Raw genomic sequence first — 24,360 nt, forward strand, 5'->3', positions numbered from 1 at the left:
GGGTGATGACCCCCACACAGTTGAAAATCTGCATATAACTTTGACTCCCTCCAAATTTAACTACTAAGAGCCTATTGTTGACCAGAAGCCTTACTGATAATATGAAAGAGTTGATTCATGTATATTTTGCATTTATATTTTATACTGTATTCATATAATAAAGTAAGCTGGACTAAAGAAAATGAGACCAAGTAAATCATAAGGAAGAGAAAATATATTTACTGTTCATTAAGTGGAAATGGATCATCATAAAGGTCTTCACCCTCATTGTCTTAATATTGAGTAGGCTGAGGAGGAGGAGGAGGAGAAGGAGGAGGAGGAGAAGGAGGAGGAGGAGGAGGAGGAGGGGTAGGTCTTGCAGTCTCAGGAGTGGCAGGGATGAAAGAAAATTCACATATAAGTGGACCTGCATGGTTCAGACTCATATGGTTCAACGGTCAACCGTACTCAGTGGATGATAACCATTGTTTATAATTACTAAAAAAGATTATTGGCTGTTTTCCTTGTGATTATTTTGCTTCACTTCTATTGCTCTTCAATTTCTATGCCTATAGAGGAGAATTTTAGTGAAGGAACAGTCAAAGACTTTTTGAGATGCCAGAATAAGAATAGGGACAACAGTTACTGTCGTCAAGGCACTATGTTGAGGGTAAAACTTGTTAACTAGGAGCTCAAAACCAGGTTTGGGAATGCAAGTGAGACTCTCCAAATCTGTGTACACCTGCTATGTGTAGAAAGACATCACTATTCCGAATTGACAGTTTACTTGGATGCTAAACAGTGACTAACTAATCTTGCAGGTGGTGAGGCTTGAAACCTTATGTAAGATCCTCACTATATGAGGGTCATGGTGGACATTAATCCATCGGGAGAGTTTTTGAACATTTACTAATTTGTCCTTCTTCTGAGGTGTGATTGCTCCCCTGCTCACAGCAGCAGGAACGTGTGGGAAAAGATCTATTTACTGGAGCTATTGGCAGACGGGTCTCTTAGGAAATAAGCTGAGATCACCATGCAAATTGAGCAGAACATAACAGGCATTTCATTTTCCCTCCATCTCCACATCAGTGATGATTTTGAGAACAGGCATTATGACTGTTCCGTTTGTTTAATTCTATTGCAAATAAGGCAGATGACAGCCCCAGGCCGTGACACTTCTCTCTCTTTTTTTTTTTCAGACGGAGTCTTGCTCTGTCGCCCAGGCTGAAGTGCAGTGGTGTGATCTTGGCTCACTGCAACCTCCGCCTCCCTGCCTCAGCCTCCTGAGTAGCTGGGACTACAGGTGCACGCCGCCATGCCCAGCTAATTTTTTCTGGCTACTGTAAAAACCATCATCAAACCAGGCGCCAGGACTGGCAGCCTCTTCTTGGATCATGTCAATGAGTCTCTCTGCCTTTTTCCCAGCCAGGACTCTCAAGTGGAAGTGCTACCTCTTGCCAGGGTCCACCCGTGCTTTGTTCTGACTATGTATTCATCCAGAGTCACATTTTGTTTTGGTCTCATGCACCTTGGAAAATGCTGACTCCTCCTATTTTTAAAATCAAATGGACTATAAGTGTCCAAGGAGAAATTGAGTGTGTGCTTCCCCCTCTCCTCTCCTAGACAGAGGCTTAGCCCACATATTTGATGGGTAGTGGGATGGAATTCCGGAGGCCACAGAGGAAATAGCCATAAACCCTATAAAAACTGTATGAGCGTGTGTGTGTGAGTACAGAAGAAACAGACAAAACCCATGAAAACGGTGTGCGTGTAAGAGTGTGTGTACGTGTGAGTGCGTGAGTACGTCTGTGAGTGTGTGTATGTGTATGTGGTGTCTGTGTGTGTCTTAGTTGCAAAGCAAAGCAGAACAAAGCCCCATATTTATCCTCACAAAAATGGGAGAAAAGGCCTGATACAAGGAGAAATCTGTTTCTTTTTCTTTTTTTTATAAACTGTATTGTGAACTGTGTTGTCATCAGCTACATACAATGTCATGAAAGGTCACAATCTAGGAGACTCATGAAGGTCAACATCAATTTTACTCTGGCTACACAAGGTGTCATATTCAGTTAATATCTGAGAAACACAGTAGTCTGAGAGCCGGGATAGGACCACTGCATGGTGGGGTGAGTGTGGCCTTGTTCTAACCCTGAGGGCAGGGGGTGGGGCAGGTGCAGAAGGCAGTGTGGGGACACCCTCCCAGTGAAGGGAGACTTGGGATCTCTTCCTTTATGTGCTATAGAGGGTATTCTGGACAGCAACTTCATTCTTGATTCCTTCTGTGTTGTAGTTGCCTTCTTAGTTAGCCTAACCCTTCCATAAAGCATGTGTATACATACACATATACATATATACATCTCAAACATCGAACATATATATGTGTATATCCAAGCATATATATGTGTATCTTCATATACACATATACATATATATGCTTGATGTTTGATGATTTCTCCATTTATCAGGTCTCTTCTCCCATTGTTGTGAGGAGAAATATGTTGTTTCTTCTGCTCTGCTTAGGAACTAAGACACACAGAGGTAGCACGTACACACTCACACTCACTCACGAATGCCCTCACACATACATACACTCTTACACACACACACACACACAGTTTTCATATCTGTTTCTTCTGCAGTCACATGCACACAACTCACATAGTTTTCATAGGTTGTATGGCTCTTTCCTCTGTGGCCTCTGGAATTCCACCCCACTGTCCATTAAATATGTGTCCACTTGACGTGGGTTGTGGAGGTTACAAATGTCAGAGAAGAACTAGGAAGCAAATGGTATCTTTCTCTTCCACCTTCTCTAACCAAAAAGGTGAACAACAAGGTTTACAGTCACCCCTAACTATCAGTCTTAGTAAGGGACCCTAAATCCTAAAGCCCCTGGAGAAAAATACAAATAAGAAATAGTAAGAACAATGGCAAAAGACTGCAATTACTTTCACACCAACCTAATAATTGCGCCATCGGCGGGTGAAAGTAGGAGAGACACAGAGTGCAGAGACTCCCGGTCACACACAAATTCCCAGATAAATTACACTGAAAAATAGTAACATAGAATAACTAGAAAGGACTATCATACCATCAGTTCAACCTTTCCATTGCAAAGTCAAGGACATGACGCCCAGAAAAGTCCTTAACCTAATTTTAGCTGTGTGCTTTGTCTGCACAAATATACAGAATTTGCAGCTTAGAGACCCCTTCTCAGAATCTTATTTCCAATTGACATACACACACACACAAAAAACACACGCACACAACCACACATGGGATTAAAGTATGCATATGTGCACATAAAGAAATTACTCTGAATTCTACTCTTCACCCCATGTTAATAAGCCAGGAGAGGAACGTCTTGGAGACACAGGCCTGCACTGTTAGGAGCCGAGCGCAGGGCTGAGGAGTGAGCATTCTGCTGGCTGGTCCTATTGTTTTCCACTCTTCTACCCTGTCTTTGTGAAGAGTAAATGTGATTACAATTTTAAGTAGCAGTTGAATACATTAAATTTATTTCAGGTTAACTGCCTGCTTTTCTTTAAGTCTATAAGCACACTTGTTCGTTTAAATGTTTGGGTAATATTTAGGAAAAGAGGAGAAAATAGCCTAAAAAAAGAAACTGCTTACAAAGAAAGAGTTGAAAATAGGTAAATCCCTGGCAAAATTGTGACCTATGGCCATGCCTCCCTGGACCTGCTGCAACCGCTCCTTGGTACAATCCCAGCATCCACCTGCTGTCCCCACCCCAGAATTATGTCCTCAGGGCCCACCCTTTTCTGGAACACCTCTGAAGGTTGACATTTTTCTCACATAAGAACAGGTACCTGTCTACATACTTAACTCTAAGTCAGTGGTGTGTTGAACACTCTGCTGGCTACGGAGTGAATATACCCAGCCTTGGGTGTTGCTTTGCCACTTCCTCACTAGCGTAACTTGGACAAATCACTTCCAAGTCTCTGAATCTCACTTTCTGGTCTTGGAAAGGTGTGCGTTTCTATTCTGTCATGTAGGGCTTTTGGGAAGCATAATCAAAAGAGATAATGCATGTAAAGTGCCTTGTTAACTATTTGTATTTTGATAACTTTTTTTCTCTTGAGAAAAGCTTAACCTTGACGAGTAAGTCTAGTGAAGGGGATTTAAAGCACGCAGCAGCTGCATCAGCATTGGGTAAGTTGTTAATCTTTCTAAGCCTCCGTTTCCTTATTTGTAAACATGAGTAGGGTGTATATTTTGTAGAGTGGATAGCTGTAAGGAACGGCTGAGATAACGTTTATACTTAGCGCGCCCAATGCTGAGGTTGGTTGGTGATCAGCAATATCTAGGACTGGCAGGGCTGGGAACCCATTTTTCTTTACATGCAAAACTCAACTTCAGATACCAACCAATTTCACCTGAACTGACACCAGGCTAAGAGATGCAGAGTCTTTTGTTTACATAGAAATTGCATAAGCTTGCTGTGCAGCCTCCTGTGTAAGAATTTAATAAAATTCATCATTTCTAGCCCTCTGCATAAAATTGGGCTTAGCAAGAGGAGTTCATTCCATACAAGGAAGTACCCTGTAGTGAAGAGATTTCTGAACAAGGCAGGAGAGCAGGTAGAGAATATCTACATCCAAGAAGCAACCATAGACATATCTTCTTATTCCATCTATCTCCAACAAACAACGACAATGACGTACCACTGGCACACATAGATCTCTGCGTTCTTTCAGAACGCTGAAGAGCTCATGACAGTTAGAATGACAATGAGATTCTGGATCCACAGAGGGGCCAGGGTTTTCAGTACTTACATAGGATAAAGTGGTAACATTTAAAATGCATATCCCCGAAGGGATGAGCTACTAGAAAATTAATTATCCTCTCTTTGCCCCCCTCACAGCCTCTCTACATCATTTATTGTAGCTTTGGTGTCCCACTCCCACCACTAATTTTCTTTCTTGAGCTTTGTCCTCAATTTCTGTTGCTACAAGGCAATATCAAGAGAAGGAAGAATCACACACACACACACACACACACACACACACACACACAGAAATCCTGAAAATGTTCCATTGATCTAGAGCAGAGAACTATGGATGTTGTTGGCATTGGAGGGACTGCAGTATGCTGAAAAGACACTACTCTCAAAGTCCTGTGGCCATGGTTCAAGACCCAGCTCTGCTACTTACTCACTGGGGACTCAGCCAGGCTCTTAACCTCCATGAGCTACAGTTACCTAATTTGCAAATGGAGATAACAATCTCTGCACTACAGCCTCCCAGGGCTTGTTGTGTGGGTCAAAGGTGACAAACACTGTGCCATCTCTGTAAAGTACTAAATAAATGCATGGAATTTGTGTTATCCTTTTAGAACAATCTCTTAGCTTGTCACATTGAGGACCCTCTCCCCTTCAGGGACCTTTCCTCCGTGACTGTCCTCTTCAAGTCATCTGGACATTGTCTGTCTTCCCTGTCACCTGTATCTGCAGGAAGATGCTTTATGACCGCTGTGTTCCTATGTCACTCCAGTAGCAATATCAATCTGCTTCTGCTCATTGTACAAACATTTGCTGAGTGCCTAATGTGCCTCAGACGGTGTGCTAAGTGCTGAGGTTGGATATAAATAAATTGTGATTCTTACTGTTATCTAGGAATCGTTAACCTCAGAACATTTACCTACTCTCCAGCCAGGAAATTCATGCTGAATCTCAAATATACCCTTTCTGGTGTTAGGTTACACCTGTTCCCTAGTTCTGCAACATCTGTGTAATGTTTGTGTGTTGTTTATCTCTAGACCTCGTAAGCCCAAAGCTGTTCTTTCCAAGTGGCATAGGATCGTATCTCCCCAATCACTAGCATTTCTCTGAACTAAAAAATCCGGGTGATATCATTTTAATTCTTCCTGTTTCCAGGTATGAGGATGAATGCTTTCAGTTTCCTGTGGACACCGCCTCTCAGGCACCTCTGGATCTTTGCAGATAGGCCCACAGTCACCCTGGCTGCACTGTTTAGCAGGGATGGGAGTCACTCCTGCCTGTGCTTGTGCCTCCAGCTTCTCCCACTTTAGCTCCTGCTCTGCAGGGCTGCCAGGCTGATTTTCCCCCCAACTAATCCGACCCCACAGCAGTGCCTCCCCCTTGCTCCGGATTTCCTCCACACTGAGGTGTGCAGCCTAGATCACATTATCACATGCTCACACGGTGCCTGCACTGATCCCTTCAGTGGCTGAGGTGTACCTCGGGTATCAGTGACACAATTTTAACGAAGGCAGCTTCTGTTCTCAATGAGAAGGATTTGGAAATTAGTTCACTCAGATATGTGGCAAAGGCTGCCTTCTACAACACGAAAGGGCAGGCAGGAAGGTTGGTGGCAGAGTGTCTCTCAGGCGCTCCCATGGCAGGAGGGATAAAGCTGAGTCCCATAGGCGTGCACTCCCTTCTGCTGATGGCATCTGGTTGGCAGAAGGAATGAGATACCCACTTTCTCAAATGGACAGAACATACATAAACACCTTTTTGTTTTTATAAACAGACAAGTGGCAGCTCGGAAATTTTTCTGTTTTTCTCATTGCAAAATCAATACCCATCAGCAGTTTGAAATTAAAGGCGAGATAAGGCCTCAGTTTTATACATGCCTTATTGTCTTCCAAAAGCTTTCTACTCAGTCAGATAAATTTTCTTTAAGAGGATTAGGAAACTTTCATTATCTTTATCTAACCTGAACTAACACTGTGTCTGAAAAATTAATCTATAGACTGGACAAAAGCCAGTGGCTGCTGGGAGAAGAACTCTGGGGCTTATTTCTAATTGAGCAGTGGGGTCTCTACATCCACTCTCTGGTAATTCAACTGTCTTCCAAAGAAAGAGCAAGTCACTGAGCAAGAGGAAATAATTCAGCTTTCTGACCTCCTTCTCTGTGGCCTCTCAGTAAAGTTACAAACCAGCCTGCCAAGGATCCCAAGAGAATGTCCTCCCCAAGAGAAGATCTTCCCCAAGAGAAGCTTCTCCCCAAGAGAACATCATCATCAAGAGAAGCTCCTCCCCAAGAGAAGATCCTCCCCAAGGGAACGTCCTCCCGAAAGGAACGTCATCCCCAAAAGAAGATCTTCCCCAAGAGAACGTCCTCCCCAAGAGAACATCATCCCCAAGAGAAGATCTTCCCCAAGAGAATGTCCTCCCCAAAGGAATGTCATCCCCAAAAGAAGATCTTCCCCAAGAGAAGCTCCTCCCCAAGAGAACATCATCCCCAAGAGATGCTCCTCCCCAAGAGAAGCTCCTCCCCAAAAGAACATCGTCCCCTCCCATCCCCACCCATCCTGACTGCCTCTGAACTTCTCAGGCCACCTCAGAGGGCTGGAGCCAGAGAGTAGCTTGGCCTGGAATGCAGAGACTGAGGAGCTGACCTCTGAAATAGATGCCATGCTGTCCTTAGACTTTTTCTGACCTGAAGCTTGGAGGTCCACAGGGAGACCCCACAGGCTGCCACAGCCCACCCAAGGGATCGCTCAGCATGTGTTATGGAGAACATCCTTCTCTGTCACTCGGCCCCCAGCCCATTATGTTGTGCATTGACTTTGATTTGCTGACATCATCTATCTTAGTTCTTGAAAAGGGATAGGCTTGCTCGGCTTGAGTGTGTTTCTCTACAGTGCCTGACAGTTCTTTTCTATTTCAGTGCCACATTTCCTGAATTTGAAATAACTTTGCTGTCAAGGCCACAGAGGTGCCACTGAGGTGTCACTTCCGATGCCGAGAATGTCAGCTCCTGTGGAACCAAGCCCAGGTGCAGGCAGGTGGGGTAGTGAGAGCTCACAGTCTTTTGTTTTCTACGCCCTCAGAAACGTTCAGCAGATAGCCCAGCTCATCTCCGATGACTGATCTCACCAAGTGCCTCTGTCGTCCTCTGAGGAGAAGTATCAGATGTGACAGTTGTCTTGATCTCCAGATGGCAGGCAGTCTTGTCACTCCAGAGCTGTGGGTGGACGTGTATGGAGAGTGGAAACCCGCAGCGTCTGTAGATGTCTGTTGGATGGCGCGTGTGAACGCCTGAAAGCACGCGAGGAGGGGAGCAGGGCTTGGAGGCTGGGCAGGAGCAAAGCTTCAGGCAGCATGGCAGTGCCAGGGACTGCTGGGGAACAGCAGTGGCAGCAGACAGCTCTCTGGCCCCACACATGCCATTACAAATGGCTACAGAGGCAGGCCTGGCTGCTTGCACCAAAAGGAAAGAATGGGCAACCTGAATCATACAAGTGACTGAAGCATGAATAGACAGCCGCCACGCAACGTCTCCCTAGGAAACCAATTGATATGAGCAACATCGTGGTCTTTTGTTTGTTTGTTTGTTTGTTTTTTAAATCAGAGATGAGGAATCTATCTTAGCTAAGCAAGGATGCCATACACATTTCACAAACTAAAAAAAAAAAAAAAAAAAATTCTGTTGAATCTATGACAGATGGGATCTGATAAAAGGCAGATGCTAAAGACTAAATCACACACAGGGACCCTTTCTGAGAGCTCACTGTGTTTCCTCAAGATATCTGCAAACGAGGATCTGAAAGAAGTCCACCTGAACCTTTCATTTGGTGCAGGAAGGATGCGTCACTGGGTGACGGAACTAATGTGCTTAAAACTTCATTCCTGCCATGAGCCAACACCTGACAGAAATTGCTTTACATGGTGATGATAGTTGGGGTCAAGTTCAAAATAAGTTCATTTGGATTGCTGCCTTGCTTTAAAATGGTTCTCAAATTCTCGGAACTACTATCTGCATGTGTTTTTAATTCTTAATATTTAATATCTGAGAATCTGACATTTCTTCAGCCCCATTTTTGAGGTGTCATATGAAATTTAAATTAAAAACTATTTTAAAATGCACATGTGACACAATTCCTGGGCTATCCCCATTCAAATTTTTAAAGCAGAATGGAAGAAGATGCTAAGTCTTCCTTTCTCCTTCCCCCTTTTTAAAATTGCCTGAATTTATTACTAATATTAACCTGCAGTTATCATTCTGACTAATATCCCTCTTGGATCTGGACTTCACTGTCTGGCTGTGAGAGAGTGTTTAAACACAGCAGCAATGCCAGGGAGGGCCTGCCTAAACAGCACTCAGAGACCCCTCCAGAGCATGCATGACCAGCAACTGTGCGAAAACAGTCACGTCACATAGTTTCTCATTGGCATTATTAGTCTTTTATTATGAAATAAGCCTATAAGAGAATTAAAAGGCATTGAGAGTAGTACTGTATTTATCTATGTTTGAATGTATCTCACTCCAGCTCCAGAGTGCTAAGTAACTTACGAGGGCTCAACCAGTGCATGTTACACAACTTATTGATGAGAACAGAAGGACTAGAGATAACATTTAGAAACTTTGGGAAGATGTTCAGCACTTAGTTAAGTACCCATTCGATGGGAAACATTCCAAGACATATAGTCAAACTCTGGATTCAGTAGAGAAAGATGACTTTTGTGTCTTCACACACAAGTAGAACAAACACCAACACTGTTCTTCCCCTCCATCACTGACGGGAATGGCAACCCCAGATCCAGTTGGGACTTACCTTGCACTATTAGGTGAACCCGCGATGTTTTGGGATGATTGTCTGTCTGCACAGAGCAGGTGTACGGACCTTCGTCATACACATCCACATTTTGGATCATGATGCTGTACTGGGTTGGTGTATTGACCAGGATGATCACACGAGGGTCTATGGACCACTTGTCATTCCCAGCGTAGAGGATGGTGCTGCGGTTTAGCCAGGCCACCCGGGTTACCCGGTCATCTATGGTACACCTGCAGTGAGGCAGGGAGTGGTGGAGGGAGGAAGAAGGGAAAGACAGAGAGTGGAGAGATTATATAATATGGTAAATACGACGTTGCATTTTGAGGAGTAATTGAAACAACATAACACAGTGCTAAAAGGAAACAATTATTGATGAAACTTCCTAAATATAAACTAAAAGTGACCAGAATCATCTTGAAGAACTGACAATACAAAATCATTTCTATTTGATTTCGAGACATATTATGTATTTTTGCCATCCATTTGCTTTTCCTGTTATTTTTTTCCCCATAGGCTTATATGAAAATTAGTTTATGTTTCTTGAGCACATTTACCACCTTGGGGAAGAAGTGGCCCAGGAGCACATGGAAGAGAGAGTGGATAAGTATTTCAAATAGGTCACAGATAATCCACAAAGCAAATACTTAACTTGTAGTTAATCAAAAATTGAACATATTTACCTCCAGACCTCCCTGGTGTTGATAATCTCCTTATACCCCTAAGCAGCCGAAAGCCCGCAAACTACAATTTATAACATGGGTTGGTAAAATTCACCTTAGAAGGCCAACACTTTTTGAGGAAGTCAAAACTGCATCTTAGGACTTCAGGAGAGGAAAGAAGAAAATTATCAGCAGAATCCCTGTTCCTCATACACTCCCTGTCCCATTGAGAGAGAGAACAAGTCTATTATAAAAGCAGGGAACTGTGCAACACTTCCCACCTACTCTCCTTAACAATTCGAAGCTATGAACACCAACGAGGCCTGTGTGTCAGTGTGGATGACCTGCGGGCTGTCAGGCCTGATACAGGACTGAAAGTGCTGGACGTCTGCGCATGTGCCCAGGAACTGAGGACGTGGGAATGGAAGCATGAGGAAACAGACTGCTTTCTAAATGTGGATGCATACCCATCACTCCATGCTGCATATAGGAATGCACAAGGACAACCAGCCTTGCCAATGTCCTGGCAGAGAGAGGAGGGACGTGAGTCCAGCACCTGCAGGTGAGGATAACACGGGGAATAGGCATGGCCTTCCCTCACTGGATCTGACCTAACACTTGGGTGGCAGCAGTGATCCTTCAGGCAGGTCTCAGGAGACAGAAGGACCCCAGAGACACTGGCCACAGTGGAGAGGTCAGGACCTGGCCAAGTGACCGGTCTCACCTGCCCTGCGTGGCTCAGGGTCTCCAAGCACCAGAACCACGGCCCTCTGGAATGGGGAAAGCACCTGATCTAGGGCAGTCATCTCCCTGGTTGGTAGGAAGAATAAAAGCAATACCAGCTTCTGGTCACCCAGGCCTTTTTATGAGCTGGCCCATCTGCCCCTCAGCCGCTGAGAAGTTGGGTAGGGAGGGTGTTAGGCACTGTCACAATATTGTAGGAAGAGATTGTTCTTTTCTAAATAAGCATGTGAACAATACAAGGTAAATAATACATGTAAATAACACTAAGATGATACAGGCCCATCTAACCATTCACTCCTCACCAACGCCCAGCACCCAATGGTGACTTGCTAGCAACCTGTCATATCTCGGTCTACATCTTACTCCTTATACACATGCATGAACTTGTATGAAGCTTGTGTTGATTTGCTTTCACCTGAAATAGAATCATACTCTAATATTCCAATGAAACTATTTCTTTTTATTTGACCACAGGCATCCCTTGCACACCAGCAGTTACAGACCTCAATCTGCATGCTTTCTAGGTAAGTGAGTTTCCAGGGCCCAACTGCATTCACCAGTGGGACTTGATAATTTAGGTACCATTGAATGATTCTTTCCCATCATTATAGAAATGTCATTGGTGTAAAGAAAAAATGAAGTCATGTTATCTCCTCCACATCGTGAGGCATCTTGCTTCTTTCCCTGTTGCTTTCTTACTTCCATAGCATTTTTCTATTTCCCTTATGAAGATCTAACGGATCGTAAACCCTAATGGATCCTCCCTGCTCCCCACTTTCAAAGGCTTTTCTTGGGGAAAAAATATGATAAATTTATTCACTCTCAGTTGCAAATGACTGATAAGGGCAAATGTGCAACCTTTCCTAAGGACAGGTGAATTTTCGTAAAGGAGAAATCCCTGTTTGAAGAGCTCCTCCTAAAGAAAGTTCAAACAGCAGAATTCCAAAAATCAGCACGCCTGGAAGTAGATGCTAAATTGAGACAGAGCGAAGGGCGTGATGTTCCAGTTGCTTCTAGTTGTGTGGTCTTCTAGTCACCACACAACCCAAGTGACTAAGTGCAAACAAATATTCTTGCTTTAATTCTGCTCAGTTATGTAACCCCTTGCGCATTTTTAAGTTGCCGTGAAAAATTGTAAGCTACAATTGAAAAGGATGAATTTTTTGCCTTTTAGAATATATTCACATTTAAAATTTTTTTTAAGTCACAAAATTCCTGTGTGTGCATATATTTGTTCAGTAGAATTTAAATATCATAGTGATTAATACTTATGATTATCTGCTTTCAAAATTCAGGAACTAACTCTTTTTCTAAGTCATAACATGTGCATTGTTCCTTTTTTAACGGGAACTTGTTTTTCCGTTATATATCTTCTGCAGAAAAATGTATTTTATGCTTGAAGGTCTTTTATTGATCGCCTACCATATTTATTTGCAACCAAAAATACATAGAGATTGAAATTCAAATTTCTTTTATGTCCTATGACCATAAAACTTTAAGCAATAATATATTTCTTAAATGAATGATAATTACAAATATAAAATTGATAGAACATAAATATATAGCACATTTTGTTAAGTAATAATTAAACATGAAAAAGCAAAATTACTAGAAATACAGCTTTACTAGAAATCCATCCCCGTACCAATTAGATGGATAAGCCCCTTTTTTAAATGCCGTAGATAAATATTACTCACTGCTAGAATGAGATGGAGTTCAGGATCAATTCTATTCCTACTTTTGCTTTTAGAGAAACCTTGTTCACATAAGAAGATGGAAATGAAAATTGTGCATAGCAATGCCACTCAATTATTTGAATGCTTTCCAAGATATATGCCAAAAATCACATAGTAATATAGCTTCAAAGATAATTTTAATGATCTCAAAGCTGACAAATCAATTAATTCCTCTTTCAATTTCTTTTAACGCAATGAATTGGAAAATACCTGACTCGCAAAGGGGTTTATAACCCGGTATTAAATTCATTCAATTTCTCAGTAACTGGAAAGTATATGATACCATTTTACCAGGCCTTATCAAATGGCTATAAAAAGATGTTATTCTTTTACTGGAAGTGACTTGTTTAATCCAACACACTCAGAAATGTTGGGAAAATACAAATACTGTTTATTTTAATATGCTAAATCACAGTGCCCTCTGTTCGAACATGTCTCATCCGCAAGTTCTAATTCAAAATGGAGAATGCACTAGCTTTGCCGTGAATCTATTCCTGATGCAATCAGATGCCATTGCCTTTAGTGCCCTGCTTTGCTTCTGTGGGAGTCTCCTTCAAGACTGATACCCTGCTCCATGATAGTCGGGTGATGGAGGTGACAAAGAAAGCCAAAGAGGGTTATCTCCTGGACGATGTGTGAAGTGGGAGCTGTCAGAAGGGAGACACAGAATTACACTGCAACCTCAGGCACTTACTCAAGCAGATCAACTTTAGGGAATTTGAGATCTTTGAAGTGCATTTCCTGAATCCTATCATTGTCCTTGTATAGGACCAACCACTTCAGGATGAGGGTGTATAGAACCACTGCAAATGGCCACGGGCTTGAGTAAGGGTGGACTTCGAAATAGGTCAATCCAGAACTACTCTCTGGGCCAGAACACACTGTCAGTGCCCTGGCCACACAGCCCTTGGAAAGCCTGTGTGTCCCTTGGGTAATCCTGCCCCTGGTAAGTGGCCATGATCCGGTGTACTTGCTCTTGGACCTGGGCCTCCTTACGGGCCTGGAGTACAAACAGAAAAGAGTAACTGAGAAAAAGCCATCTCTCTAAATGGGCAAAGATGGTTCACAAGTTTGTATGGTTCTCAGAACCTAACAACAGAGAAACTGAGTGAAACAATGAAGTCAGTTGAGGAAAGTTATTTTCCTCATGATGTTGCTGTGCAAACATCATGAGGAAAATGTAGTTTCATGGCTTCATGCTTTCTTCCATCACCATAGGACTCTTCCATGGTCCCCTGAACAGCAGGAAAGAGAACTCAGGGAAGGACTTAAAAAGTTGGCTTGAGTGCTCTTCTAAACTCAGGCTCCTTCCCTGCTGTCTGTGGCCATGTCCTGGACTCTCATTAACAAGAAGCACAGAGGGGAACACTTTTGATGTTAAATAAGGGGGAGCCAAGAGGCAAGTTGAGGAAGGTTAATGACAACTTTCTGATCTCTTGGAAATTATTTCAGATATTTAAAATTCTTACATTCCAAGCTAACCCTACCTACTGATCCTTGATAAAACAGAACTCATTACAACTACATCACAAGTAACCTTTAAAATTATATATTGCTTGTACTGCACCAGGCATAGTTGTAAGAACTTTCAATGTATCAAATCATTCTATCCTCATAACTACCCTTTGAGATGTGTTCTATTAATATTATATCCACATTTTACAGATGAGGAACCTGAGGCACAGATAGGAAAAAAGGAAAGCTATCTGGAAGACACTTGTACACATTCTTAACCTCTAGCCATGTGTGAGGAAAGAAGGTGTAAATGAGAGGCTAGAAGAGCAAAGAAACGTCTGACAGACATCAGAAGGCAGAGATCTTTCTGAATATGTACCGTAGGGCTAAGAATCAGGGTTGTTGTGTTTTGTTTTCAGAGGAAGAGGTGCACTTTCGGAAATCCATGCCTTAAAGCGGTGGTTTTCAACCTTTACTGTGCATCAAAAACAGATTGCTGAAGCCAGCCCCCAAAGATCTTTTGGTTCGTGGGGCGGGAGACACAAAGAATGTGCATTTTCAACAAGTTCTGGATGTTGATACTGAGGCTCTGGGGACTCCTCTTGGAAAACCACTCACTGCCTTAAAGAAACCAGGCAAGTGACAGTTTGGAATTTTAATCAAAATAATCACTGAAAATTAAAATCAATCGGCTTTAACTTTTTTGTGTTCTTTACTTTTGTTTTTATATTTTGTCTTTGAAAATACAAAAAAAAAAAAAAGTGCCGCGATTCATTCAGCTCACTCAAGTGAGTGCCTAAGGTGCATGAGATAACTTCCTAGGAGCCGACAACACTGTAGGAACAGGCCGACAAAGCTCCTGCCCCATGAAACTACACCTAGTGAGAGACAAAGAAAACATGTATGTCTAGATATATTTGTTTCAGAATGATACCTGGATAAAAATAAAAGAAGGTAAGGAATGGAGAGTGTATCAAGGGAACTGTGAATATATTTGGAACAGAATTCTCAAGAAATGCCCTTCCATGGCCTCATGCCAGATGTTGAATGGTTGAATGTTTATAACTCTAGAGTTGGGTGCGATAAGATGCATGTCCGAAAATTATGTCTAACTTTAAAATGAAATTCTCGTCTCACATACAGGCACAGATAGCTGCAGGAACATTTAAGTGACCTGGGTAGTTGGAGAATAAGTCTTTTAAACCAGCCTCACAAATGGTGTCCCCATATATTGATGACTTTGTACGTGTTCAAAGAATTGATAATTGATATTTTGATAAACGGAGAGTTAACTAGAAAATGCCTTTACGCTTCCTCCTTTGTTACGGTAAGAATACCTAAAACAGGGTGCATACCTTTGTGTTTTAATTAGTAGACAATGGCAAATGTAGTTAAATCTCTAATTCAGACTCCATTCTCTTTGTAACATATGGATAATACCAAAGATCCTAGACTCTTCCTAGAGCTTACATCACTGAATTCAATTATTTATACTCTTATGTGTTAAACTATAAATGTCACATGGATAGTAACCACATTCAGTATCACCAGCACCTCCCAGCCTCTACCCAGGAGCTAGTAGGTCATCAATACATATTTATAATGACAAAAGGTGTAAGACAATGTTTTTCAAATGGGCATCAAAAGAACCCACATAAGGAAACATACATGTGGGGACATATATGTGTCTTTCTGCAGGATATCTGAATCTATATCTTTATCTGTATCTACCCACACACAGACACACAAAGAGTCCATGGGCTCTTTACGTACATTTTTCAACCTAGTGTTTTCATTTCTGTTATAATTGGGAGACGTATAATATAAACATATGCTAGATGTGGTATGACAACAATTTAAATGTTCAGATTTGCATCTGTGTTCACCACACTGGCACATTGAGAACTCCTTGCATCATCTCAGGCTAATGACAAAAATACAGAGGAGACTGGCTTTGTCAGTGATGCCTTCCTACCAGCAAAAGCTGAATGATGCGGGCTTGACTGTAGTAATGAAGGTTCCCAGGCACTGGAATGAACCACTGTGGAAGGAGAACTTCGTTATCACAGGATGTGCATGGAACTTAGAAGGGCAGGCCTTACAGCAGTCAGTGTCACATTCACATTGCAACTTGGGATTTAATGTTTTGGGTTTTTTTGTTGTTTTTTTGTTTTTTTTGAGACGGAGTCTCGCCATGTGGCCCAGGCTGGAATGCAGTGACGCGATCTCAGCTCACTGCAAGCTCCAACTCCTGAGTTCACCCCATTCTCCTGCCTCAGCCTCCCTAGTAGCTGGGACTACAGGCGTCCGCCACCACACCTGGCTAATTTTTTTGTATTTTTAGTAGAGACGGGGTTTCACTGTGTTAGCCAGGATGGCTTCGATCTCCTGACCTCGTGATCCGCCTGCCTTGGCCTCCCAAAGTGGATTTAATTTTAATAAAACATCATCTGTTCCATTAAGTTAATGTTCCAAGTTTACATTTTAGTGGCTATATATGTGCATAACTTATAATTTCAGAAGTTACAGTCGTATAAGAGTGTAAGCTTAAGGCATTTATACCTAGTTTTATGATTGAACACATATAAAGTTTTTTTAAATAATTACCATTGGAAATCCATGAAAATCTTGTCTCTCTTCCCATCCTTGACCCCTGCTTTTAAAGTGGTCTTCTATAGAGTACTCAATTTCAGAAATGCTGGCTGGAATTTTAAAGCCCGAAATGCATTTCTCTGAATTTACTTTTTTAATACATTCCCCCATATTATCTTGTAACTTTTTGGTTTTCCTTTTATCATTTGCTTTTTTCATAAATTGAGAGTTAATTGAATTTTTGCTAAGAAAAATCTGACTATGTATCAAAATATATTAATAATGCCAATCCAAAAACTGGGAGGAAGACCTTGCTTTAATAAACTCATAAACCAATGATAAATAATTTTTTAAGGGAAAGAAGAACAGGCAAGCCAAAATGAAATATTTTTAGATCAACTCCCAGGGTATTCTAAATTGCAAAAGCTGTTCTCCCAGGAGGCGTTAACTACTCATTTATTTCCTGAGTTACAAATAGAGCCAACTTTAGAGCATCAACAAGGACCCTAAATGATGTAAGGGAAAACTTTATGATTCAGATAGTTGGAAATGCAACGAGAGTCATAACTCTGCTAGAGCTAATATTTGCTGATAAGGTATTGGTTGAAAATGTATCTGAAAGCCTCTGCAGAAAAGTGGTGAGGGATAAGAGCTACTTAAGGAGAGTACAGCACAAAAATATTTCGGTAGTGCAAGGGGTTGACTTTGAAGTCTGACATAACATGACATCTGCAGCTCGCTGGAAGATTGGAAGACAGTGCCACACTAACACCAGCTGGAGGGGAGATGTCACATTAATACATAGGAAGGGTGCATGCCCACGTGTGTGTGCATGTGTATGTGTGCGTGGAGGAGGAGGGGAGGTTATGCAGAGAAAACACACTAATGCCTTCAACGTGAGGGCCTGCAACATGAAGACATAGAGTAGTGGAAACACAACCAAGGGAGGTTGCGGGCTTTCCTGAAAACGGCATCACCTGAAGCAGAAAATCAGCCACTGGATGATAATGTGCTGTAATTTCAGCCATGTCTGATGATAGACGAGTCCACCAGAAATTGCTCATTGTGTCCAGACGCAAGCAAGGGGAACCTCTGGTCCCCACAAGCACAGTGAGGGCTCTACCTGAATGCAGAGAGCAATTTCCCACACCACGCAAGTGAGGCAACTGTGCTGACGGCAGCTCAGAACAGAGTATCTGGCGCCGGGAAGGAAAATGAAAGGAGTGATTTATATGGAAAGATGGCTCCACAAAGAGGCAGAAATTGCTTACGACTACAAAAGAGGGGTTAAACCGCTTGGCTGTGGGAGGAGAGAGGAGGAGAATTCCTGTCTTGGTAACAGAAGTAAAGTGTAGGGTAGTGAAACATAATTATAAAAAGTAAGGGTGGGCAGAAAGGCCAGAGAAAGCTCTCCGAACAAAATAATGAATGATTGAGCTAGTTTCTTCCCAGGCTCCAAGTCACTCTATAAATCCACAGGGTATGTTGAGGAGATCACATTATTAGTTTCCCAAGAAGAGGTAGGCAAGGTTGAAATAAAAATAACAACAAAAAACATCTGAAAAGGCAATACCTGCTTTCAAGGTCCTTATGATCTCAGACAAATGATAGAACACAAGAGTATTACAAAGGCACCCTATCACATTCATGGATACAATAAAAAGTATACATCTGTCCATTTGTTTAACAAATATTTAGTAAGCACCTGCTAAGGACGAGACACCGTGTCAGACCTTATAAATAGAACATTTAGAAGAGATGCCCCATCTCTACCTACGTGAAGCTCGCAGCTTTGAGGTAGCAATGTGCAATAAACAAAGTCACAGAACACTGATACACGAGTACGAGCAGAATTAGGATGGTGCCTTAGTCCATTTCCATTACCATAAGGCTGATAATTTATAAAGAAAAGAGGTTTACATGGCTCACGGCTCTGCACGCTGCAGAGGAAGCATGGTGCCACCATCTGCTTCTGGTGAGGGCCTAAGGAAGCTTCCAATCATAGCAGAAGGGAAAGGGGAGCTGGTATCACATGGCAAAAGAGGGAGGAAGAAAGACGGGGAGGAGATGCCAGGCTCTTGAACAACTAGCTCTCTTGTGAACTAACAGAGCCAGAAATCATTCCTCATTCATTACTGCCGGGAAGCCACCACATCATTCATGAGGAATCCAGCCCCATGACCTAAACACCTCCCACCAAGCCCCACTCCAATCTTGGAGTTCACATTTCTAGATGAGGTTTGGAGAGAACACACATCCACACCATATCAGATGGTCATGTAGTGGGGTGGCATGGGCAAGCCCTTACTCACACATGCAGACTAGAGACTAGGCCACTCTGAAGAATTAACATAATTGTTAGATTAACAGACAAATATCTAAAGCTGATAACTCAGAAGAAAAACTAGGTACAAGTGTTGGGTACTGATAGCATCTTAGATAGAAGGCAGGGCAGGCATGTGGGGTCTGGGATTGAGGTTGACTCAGGTAAGGAATGGAGTGGAAGCCAGTGTAGTCCAAGCGAGATAGACAAGGACATGGGTGTGTTCCACAGGGCTGCGGAGATGGACATCTCTATGGTAAAATGTCTGCATAGGTTTAAGTATAGGCATGTATTTTATGAGAATAGGCTGGACTTCCTTTGGAGAATAGATTGTAGCAGGGCCAGAGGCAGAAAGAATAGTGAAGGGACTATTGCATCCCTATAGATGTGAGAGTACAGTCACATGATGAAAGGGTCTGCAGCTTAAGGAAGAGCTTGAGGGAGCTAGAGTGAAGGAAGGAGTCATCAGAGAATCAGGCATGAGATGTTGATGAAATGTTTGCAGCCAACACTTTAGCGAACTTTGATGGCAAAGTGGAGTGGGGAAAAGACACAGAGGTAGGGGCAATTCGGTTCTTCAAAGGGCTTTTGTTTTGCTTTTTTGTTGTTGCTTATTTGTTTTAAGAGTAGGAACACTTGGGAACTAATTAATTCATTTTGCAAATATTTACTGAATACCTATTGGGTGCTGGGATGTTTCTAACTTTTGTTATCACCTGTGCATCTTAATTCACTAAATCCGAGTAGGGACCATAGTCTGCATTTCCAACAAGCCCACATGCTGAGGACTTAATGAACTTTGAGTAGCCTGATTTTAGGCAGTAGAAACAAAACTGCATGAGACAAGGACCAGGCCTTCTTACATTGCAGTATGTAAGTATATATACTAATGAGAATGGTCTTATCAATGGGAGAAAGTGCTAATGCAAGAGAAAGGGGACAACTGTCAGAGAAACGTTACAAGGAAAGTTGCATAGAACCAGTGCAAATGGCCACAGGCTTGAGTAAGGGTGGACTTTGAAATAGGTCAATCCAAAACTACTCTCTGGGCCAGAACACACTCTCAGTGCCCTGGCCACACAGCACTTGGAAAGCCTGTGTGTCCCTTGGGTAATCCTGCCCCTGGTGAGTGGCCATGATCTGGTGTACTTGCTCTTGGACCTGGGCCTCCTTATGGGCCTGGAGTTCAAACAGAAAAGAGTAACTGAGTAAAAGCCATCTCTCTAAATGGGCAAAGAAAACATTAGATATAAAGTACATGAAGGAAAGATGCTCCATCTGCTCTATCATAAGAGAAGAAAAAATAAGAGAAACCTGGGTGGCTTTGTAGATTCAGCTATGGGAAAGCCAGCAGGCAATCGAGTGATGGTTTCTCTTTTCTCCAAAGTAGAAGACCAAGTTATCAGTTGAAGGTAAGTGGGAGAACAGAAGAAAGGGAATGAAGGATGCAAAAAAGTGAAATAACTATTGCTGAAAATGACATCAAAATTACGAGGGAACTATAGTGGGACTTATAGGCTGTGTTGAGGTCCCATTTGTAGTTGGTGATCAAGAATTTGTAGTGACAATATTCTGCTAGCTTTGAGGATATTCTCCAGCAATGCCCAGCTTCAGGCATAGAGAATGTAGACGATGGGTTCATCCCGTGTTGGAGTACACCAGGTGAGCAACAGGGAGGAAGGCAAGGATTACAGGAATTAAAAAATATAGAATAAGAATAGTGAAGATACGAGGGGCTGACAGATACAGAGAATGTGGTAGGCTCAATGCATTAGAAGTCTTAATAAAGTCCTTGAGCAAATCAGCTGGAATGAAAGAGATTGTACATGATGAAAAGTTGAAATAACTGTTGAACGAGCAATAGTCACCCTTGTCAATGATGGGGGGTGTGAACTAACTTAGAGGCCAGTTGGGTCTTCTAAGTTCATATTGACAATATCAAGAATGATGATGAGAGCTGAGAGTTCTTTATGAGCTTTTGCGAAATGTATAAATCGAGCATTGTAGAGATAATATTAATATATTGTGGTGTTCAGGAGAAGGCCTGTCGTTGGACAGATGTGGGCTCTGCCACTTACTAACAAGGGCACTCAGATAAGCATTTTGTTTAACGTTTCAGAATCTTCATTTGTGCATCTGTGAAGTGGGATGAACGTATTTTCCTCATGGCATTACACAATGCTATTATGAGGACTGAAGAAAGTGATGCGTGTTGAGAATAGGAATTATACTTGGTAAATAGTGCCTGCTCTATTACTACGAGCTCTATTGCTTCATCTGGACAAATATAATTCAAGCTCTATGATCTGAGAGTGCGTGTGAGTTTAACCAAGTGATACTGAATCCATTCACATATCCTTTTCCAAGGAGTTCTGATGCCTTTTCCTTCTGTATTTTCAAATCTATAAAAATGGATATTGATGTGGTGTTCATCAGAAATAACATGAAATTTACATTTTTAGCATTACTAGCTAATCCATCTAGGGCCGTTCCAGTCTACCTATAGATTCTTGCACTTCTAGTAACATTTTCTGTTTTTTTCAGAAATGTCTTACTCTCCAGAAGTGTTCTATACTCAACCTGTGTAGAATTCTGCAGCAGGATTTCAGTTCCCTCTGAGGTTTATTTTCTCAGCTATAGCCACTGAGACAACTTTAACTTTTTATTTTGATCAGGCATTTTTCACAGTGTGTTGACACAGTGGTTGATGGGCTGATTTCTAGATTGAGGTCCTGTGGTTGGTGAAATGCTGTATTTCTAAAAATACATAATTGGGAGATCAATCAACACAATTGTGCACACCTGAAACAGAATTTGGTTGGCCCACAGGCCCCAATAGCTTAGGCACCAGTGTCCTTTTCTTGGGCAGCTTCAGTGTATAAACAGGACACCGCTCAGTCTAGAAGAACCATTCTCAAGCAGATTGAGGCATTCCTGAAGTCAGATGCAAACCATGTCAGTGCTGAAGGAGATGAGGGACATGGAGTGATGGGAATCAGACCACAGATGAGTGGGTTAATGAGATTCAGAGATACATGTCCAATTCCGTAAGGAGACATTCACTGCACAGATACTGCCAGGCACTATGGAAAAGGGAAAATTATTCTAAGGGTATTACTCCCAACCCAAGGTGACACCATTAGCTAGTGAAGAAGTTTTTTAGAGTCAGTAATGGGGCTGCATCTTAGGAAAGATGAGTAAGCACAGATTTTAGCAAATGGTATCTCCACAGAAAAATGTACTGAGCAAGCTGTTAGGGTATTGTCATGTCTTCTTTTAGAGTCACAGTCTGGCTGTGGGACACCTTTAAGTCCACCTTCTTCCATCGTGACTCACTTAAATAGTGGTGCTACAGTACAAGGCAAAGCCATTTCTGAAGCAATGAGCTTTTGGGTATAGAAGAAAAGTGTCTTTTAAGGCAAGAATGATAAAAAGTATCTTCTTTCCCAATATCCAGCCCCATTTTCCTTCTTTCCCAATATCCAGCCCCTCTGATCATCAGCAATGGTTTGGAATTCCACATAAAGTTGTAAAAGGCAATGAAGGCATAGCACTCACACCTGCCTGCTTGTTATATAGAGCCTTTTAGGGAGCTGCCCACTGACTAGTCAGGGATGCCTTAAGAAGCCATCCAGAACAATTCTTGTTATTTATTTGTCATCTGGCTCTGACTCTGCTCTCCCTTCCTCCACATCCTGAACAGCTTTAAAATTCAGCCTCCCAATTTGTTCATTATACTTGGCAAAGAAGTGAGCAAGATGAAATTAAAATGTTTCCCAAGCACACACCATTTTAATTCCATTCAATAGATTATCCTGACATATTTACTCATGACCACGTCTGTCTCAGTATCATCCATGGAAAAGTATAAATTAAAATTTTAAATTAAAAGCAGGGAGTCTGGGGAGCTTGATATCTTTTTGAAGAATGGCGCAAGTCAGCCACAGGCTCCCGTGCAAATATCGTGGGAGCAAAGACTTCAGCAGTGCAGAAATTATAGCCCACAGATTTCCCTACAAATACCTTCCTACATATAATGTACGGGATCACAGAATCCCAAACATGGGCAAGACCACAAAGGCCATTCTTCTTTCTCCAGAATTGTGCATAAACAAACCTCCTCCACTTTTTGGTTCAAATGAAACTCACCCAGAACTGTTAAAGGACTGATTTATTTATGAAACCAAAAAAAAAAAATACTGAAAATTGATTTGCTTTTATTCTGTCCATAAAATTTCTGTGTAGCATATGGGGTAAGATAATAAATATTTTAATAAGAAGTATATGAGTTCCAGTCACATGTCGATAATTTACTAAACTCCCGATCCTCTGTGAGTATCAGTTTTCTCATTTGGAAATAATATTTGTAAAAAAGAAAAACAACAACTATAGATTGTAGTGAATATGCAAAGAAACTATTCTTTTTAGCACTGTTGTCACACTTCTGGAGCATAGTGAAAAGTCAATAAATGTTTGCTATTATATTTACATAATTACTTACAACTAAAGAGTAACAATACCCCTCATGTTATAATGATTTTAACTTTTCCTAGGGTTCATCTCTCCATCTACGCATACATCAGTTTTACAGTTTGGAAAATTAAGTAGGACATCCATCTCTTCCCGTCACAACCCATAGACTGTGCTGCCTCAAGTTTAGAAAACAGAAATTGTGTGTTTTCAGGTGACTGTGGCTTAATGGCCAACTAGTAGGCCAGTAACTTTGCTTGATTCATCCTGTGCCATCCCGAACAGATTACACATCTGAACAAAACCTTATTTGAGTTTTTAAAAATAAAACTCTCATGAAATAGACAGATGGGCAGAGACAGATGGCGGAGAAGGGATGGGAGGTGAAGTCTTCACCGTTCCTACAGCATTGCTCCTGTAGAATGTCAACTCTGCCTGTTTAAAAATATATACTATATATTTTTAATAAGCCAATCATCTTTTCCAGAATAATGGCTTATTTTTTTACAAATTATGTGAACTGTCTCTCTTAAAAACTAAAATAGAAGGCAGGCAAAACTCTTTCCTTGGGCCACAAAAAGCCCAGAGAGATATTCCCTGGAGGCAATAAAGCCACAGGGTTAACTTGCAAATGTTTCCAGTTCAGGCCCCAAGAGTTGCTGCTTTTAATTTGTGTCACCTAGAAATCAGCACCACCAGATTGCTAATATGGGAGGATGAGGGTATTCTTAGCTGCTGGGACTCTCTGAATTGCTCCAAGGCATCCAAAAGAACAGGGAGTCTGACCCGAAGGTAACCTGAATTTCTCCAGCCTTCTCCATTTTACTCATATGTATGAAACGGCACTCAACAT

The 24,360-nt window shown here is 41.8% G+C and overlaps 1 protein-coding gene across 6 annotated transcripts in view; it reads right to left on the reverse strand.

Annotated features, from left to right (window-relative positions):
- Positions 1 to 24,360, reverse strand: part of OPCML (opioid binding protein/cell adhesion molecule like) — a 1,137,420-nt gene that overhangs the window by 228,813 nt on the left and 884,247 nt on the right. For all 6 annotated transcript variants that reach the window (XM_032167929.2, XM_032167927.2, XM_032167922.2 and 3 more), the window contains one exon: positions 9,526 to 9,758. In XM_032167929.2, the coding sequence (XP_032023820.1) occupies positions 9,526 to 9,758 (233 nt within the window). The remainder of the gene's footprint in view (positions 1 to 9,525; positions 9,759 to 24,360) is intronic.

The sequence above is a fragment of the Hylobates moloch genome, unplaced genomic scaffold (assembly GCF_009828535.3).
Source record: "Hylobates moloch isolate HMO894 unplaced genomic scaffold, HMol_V3 SCAFFOLD_11, whole genome shotgun sequence".
Taxonomy (NCBI): Eukaryota; Metazoa; Chordata; class Mammalia; order Primates; family Hylobatidae; genus Hylobates; species Hylobates moloch.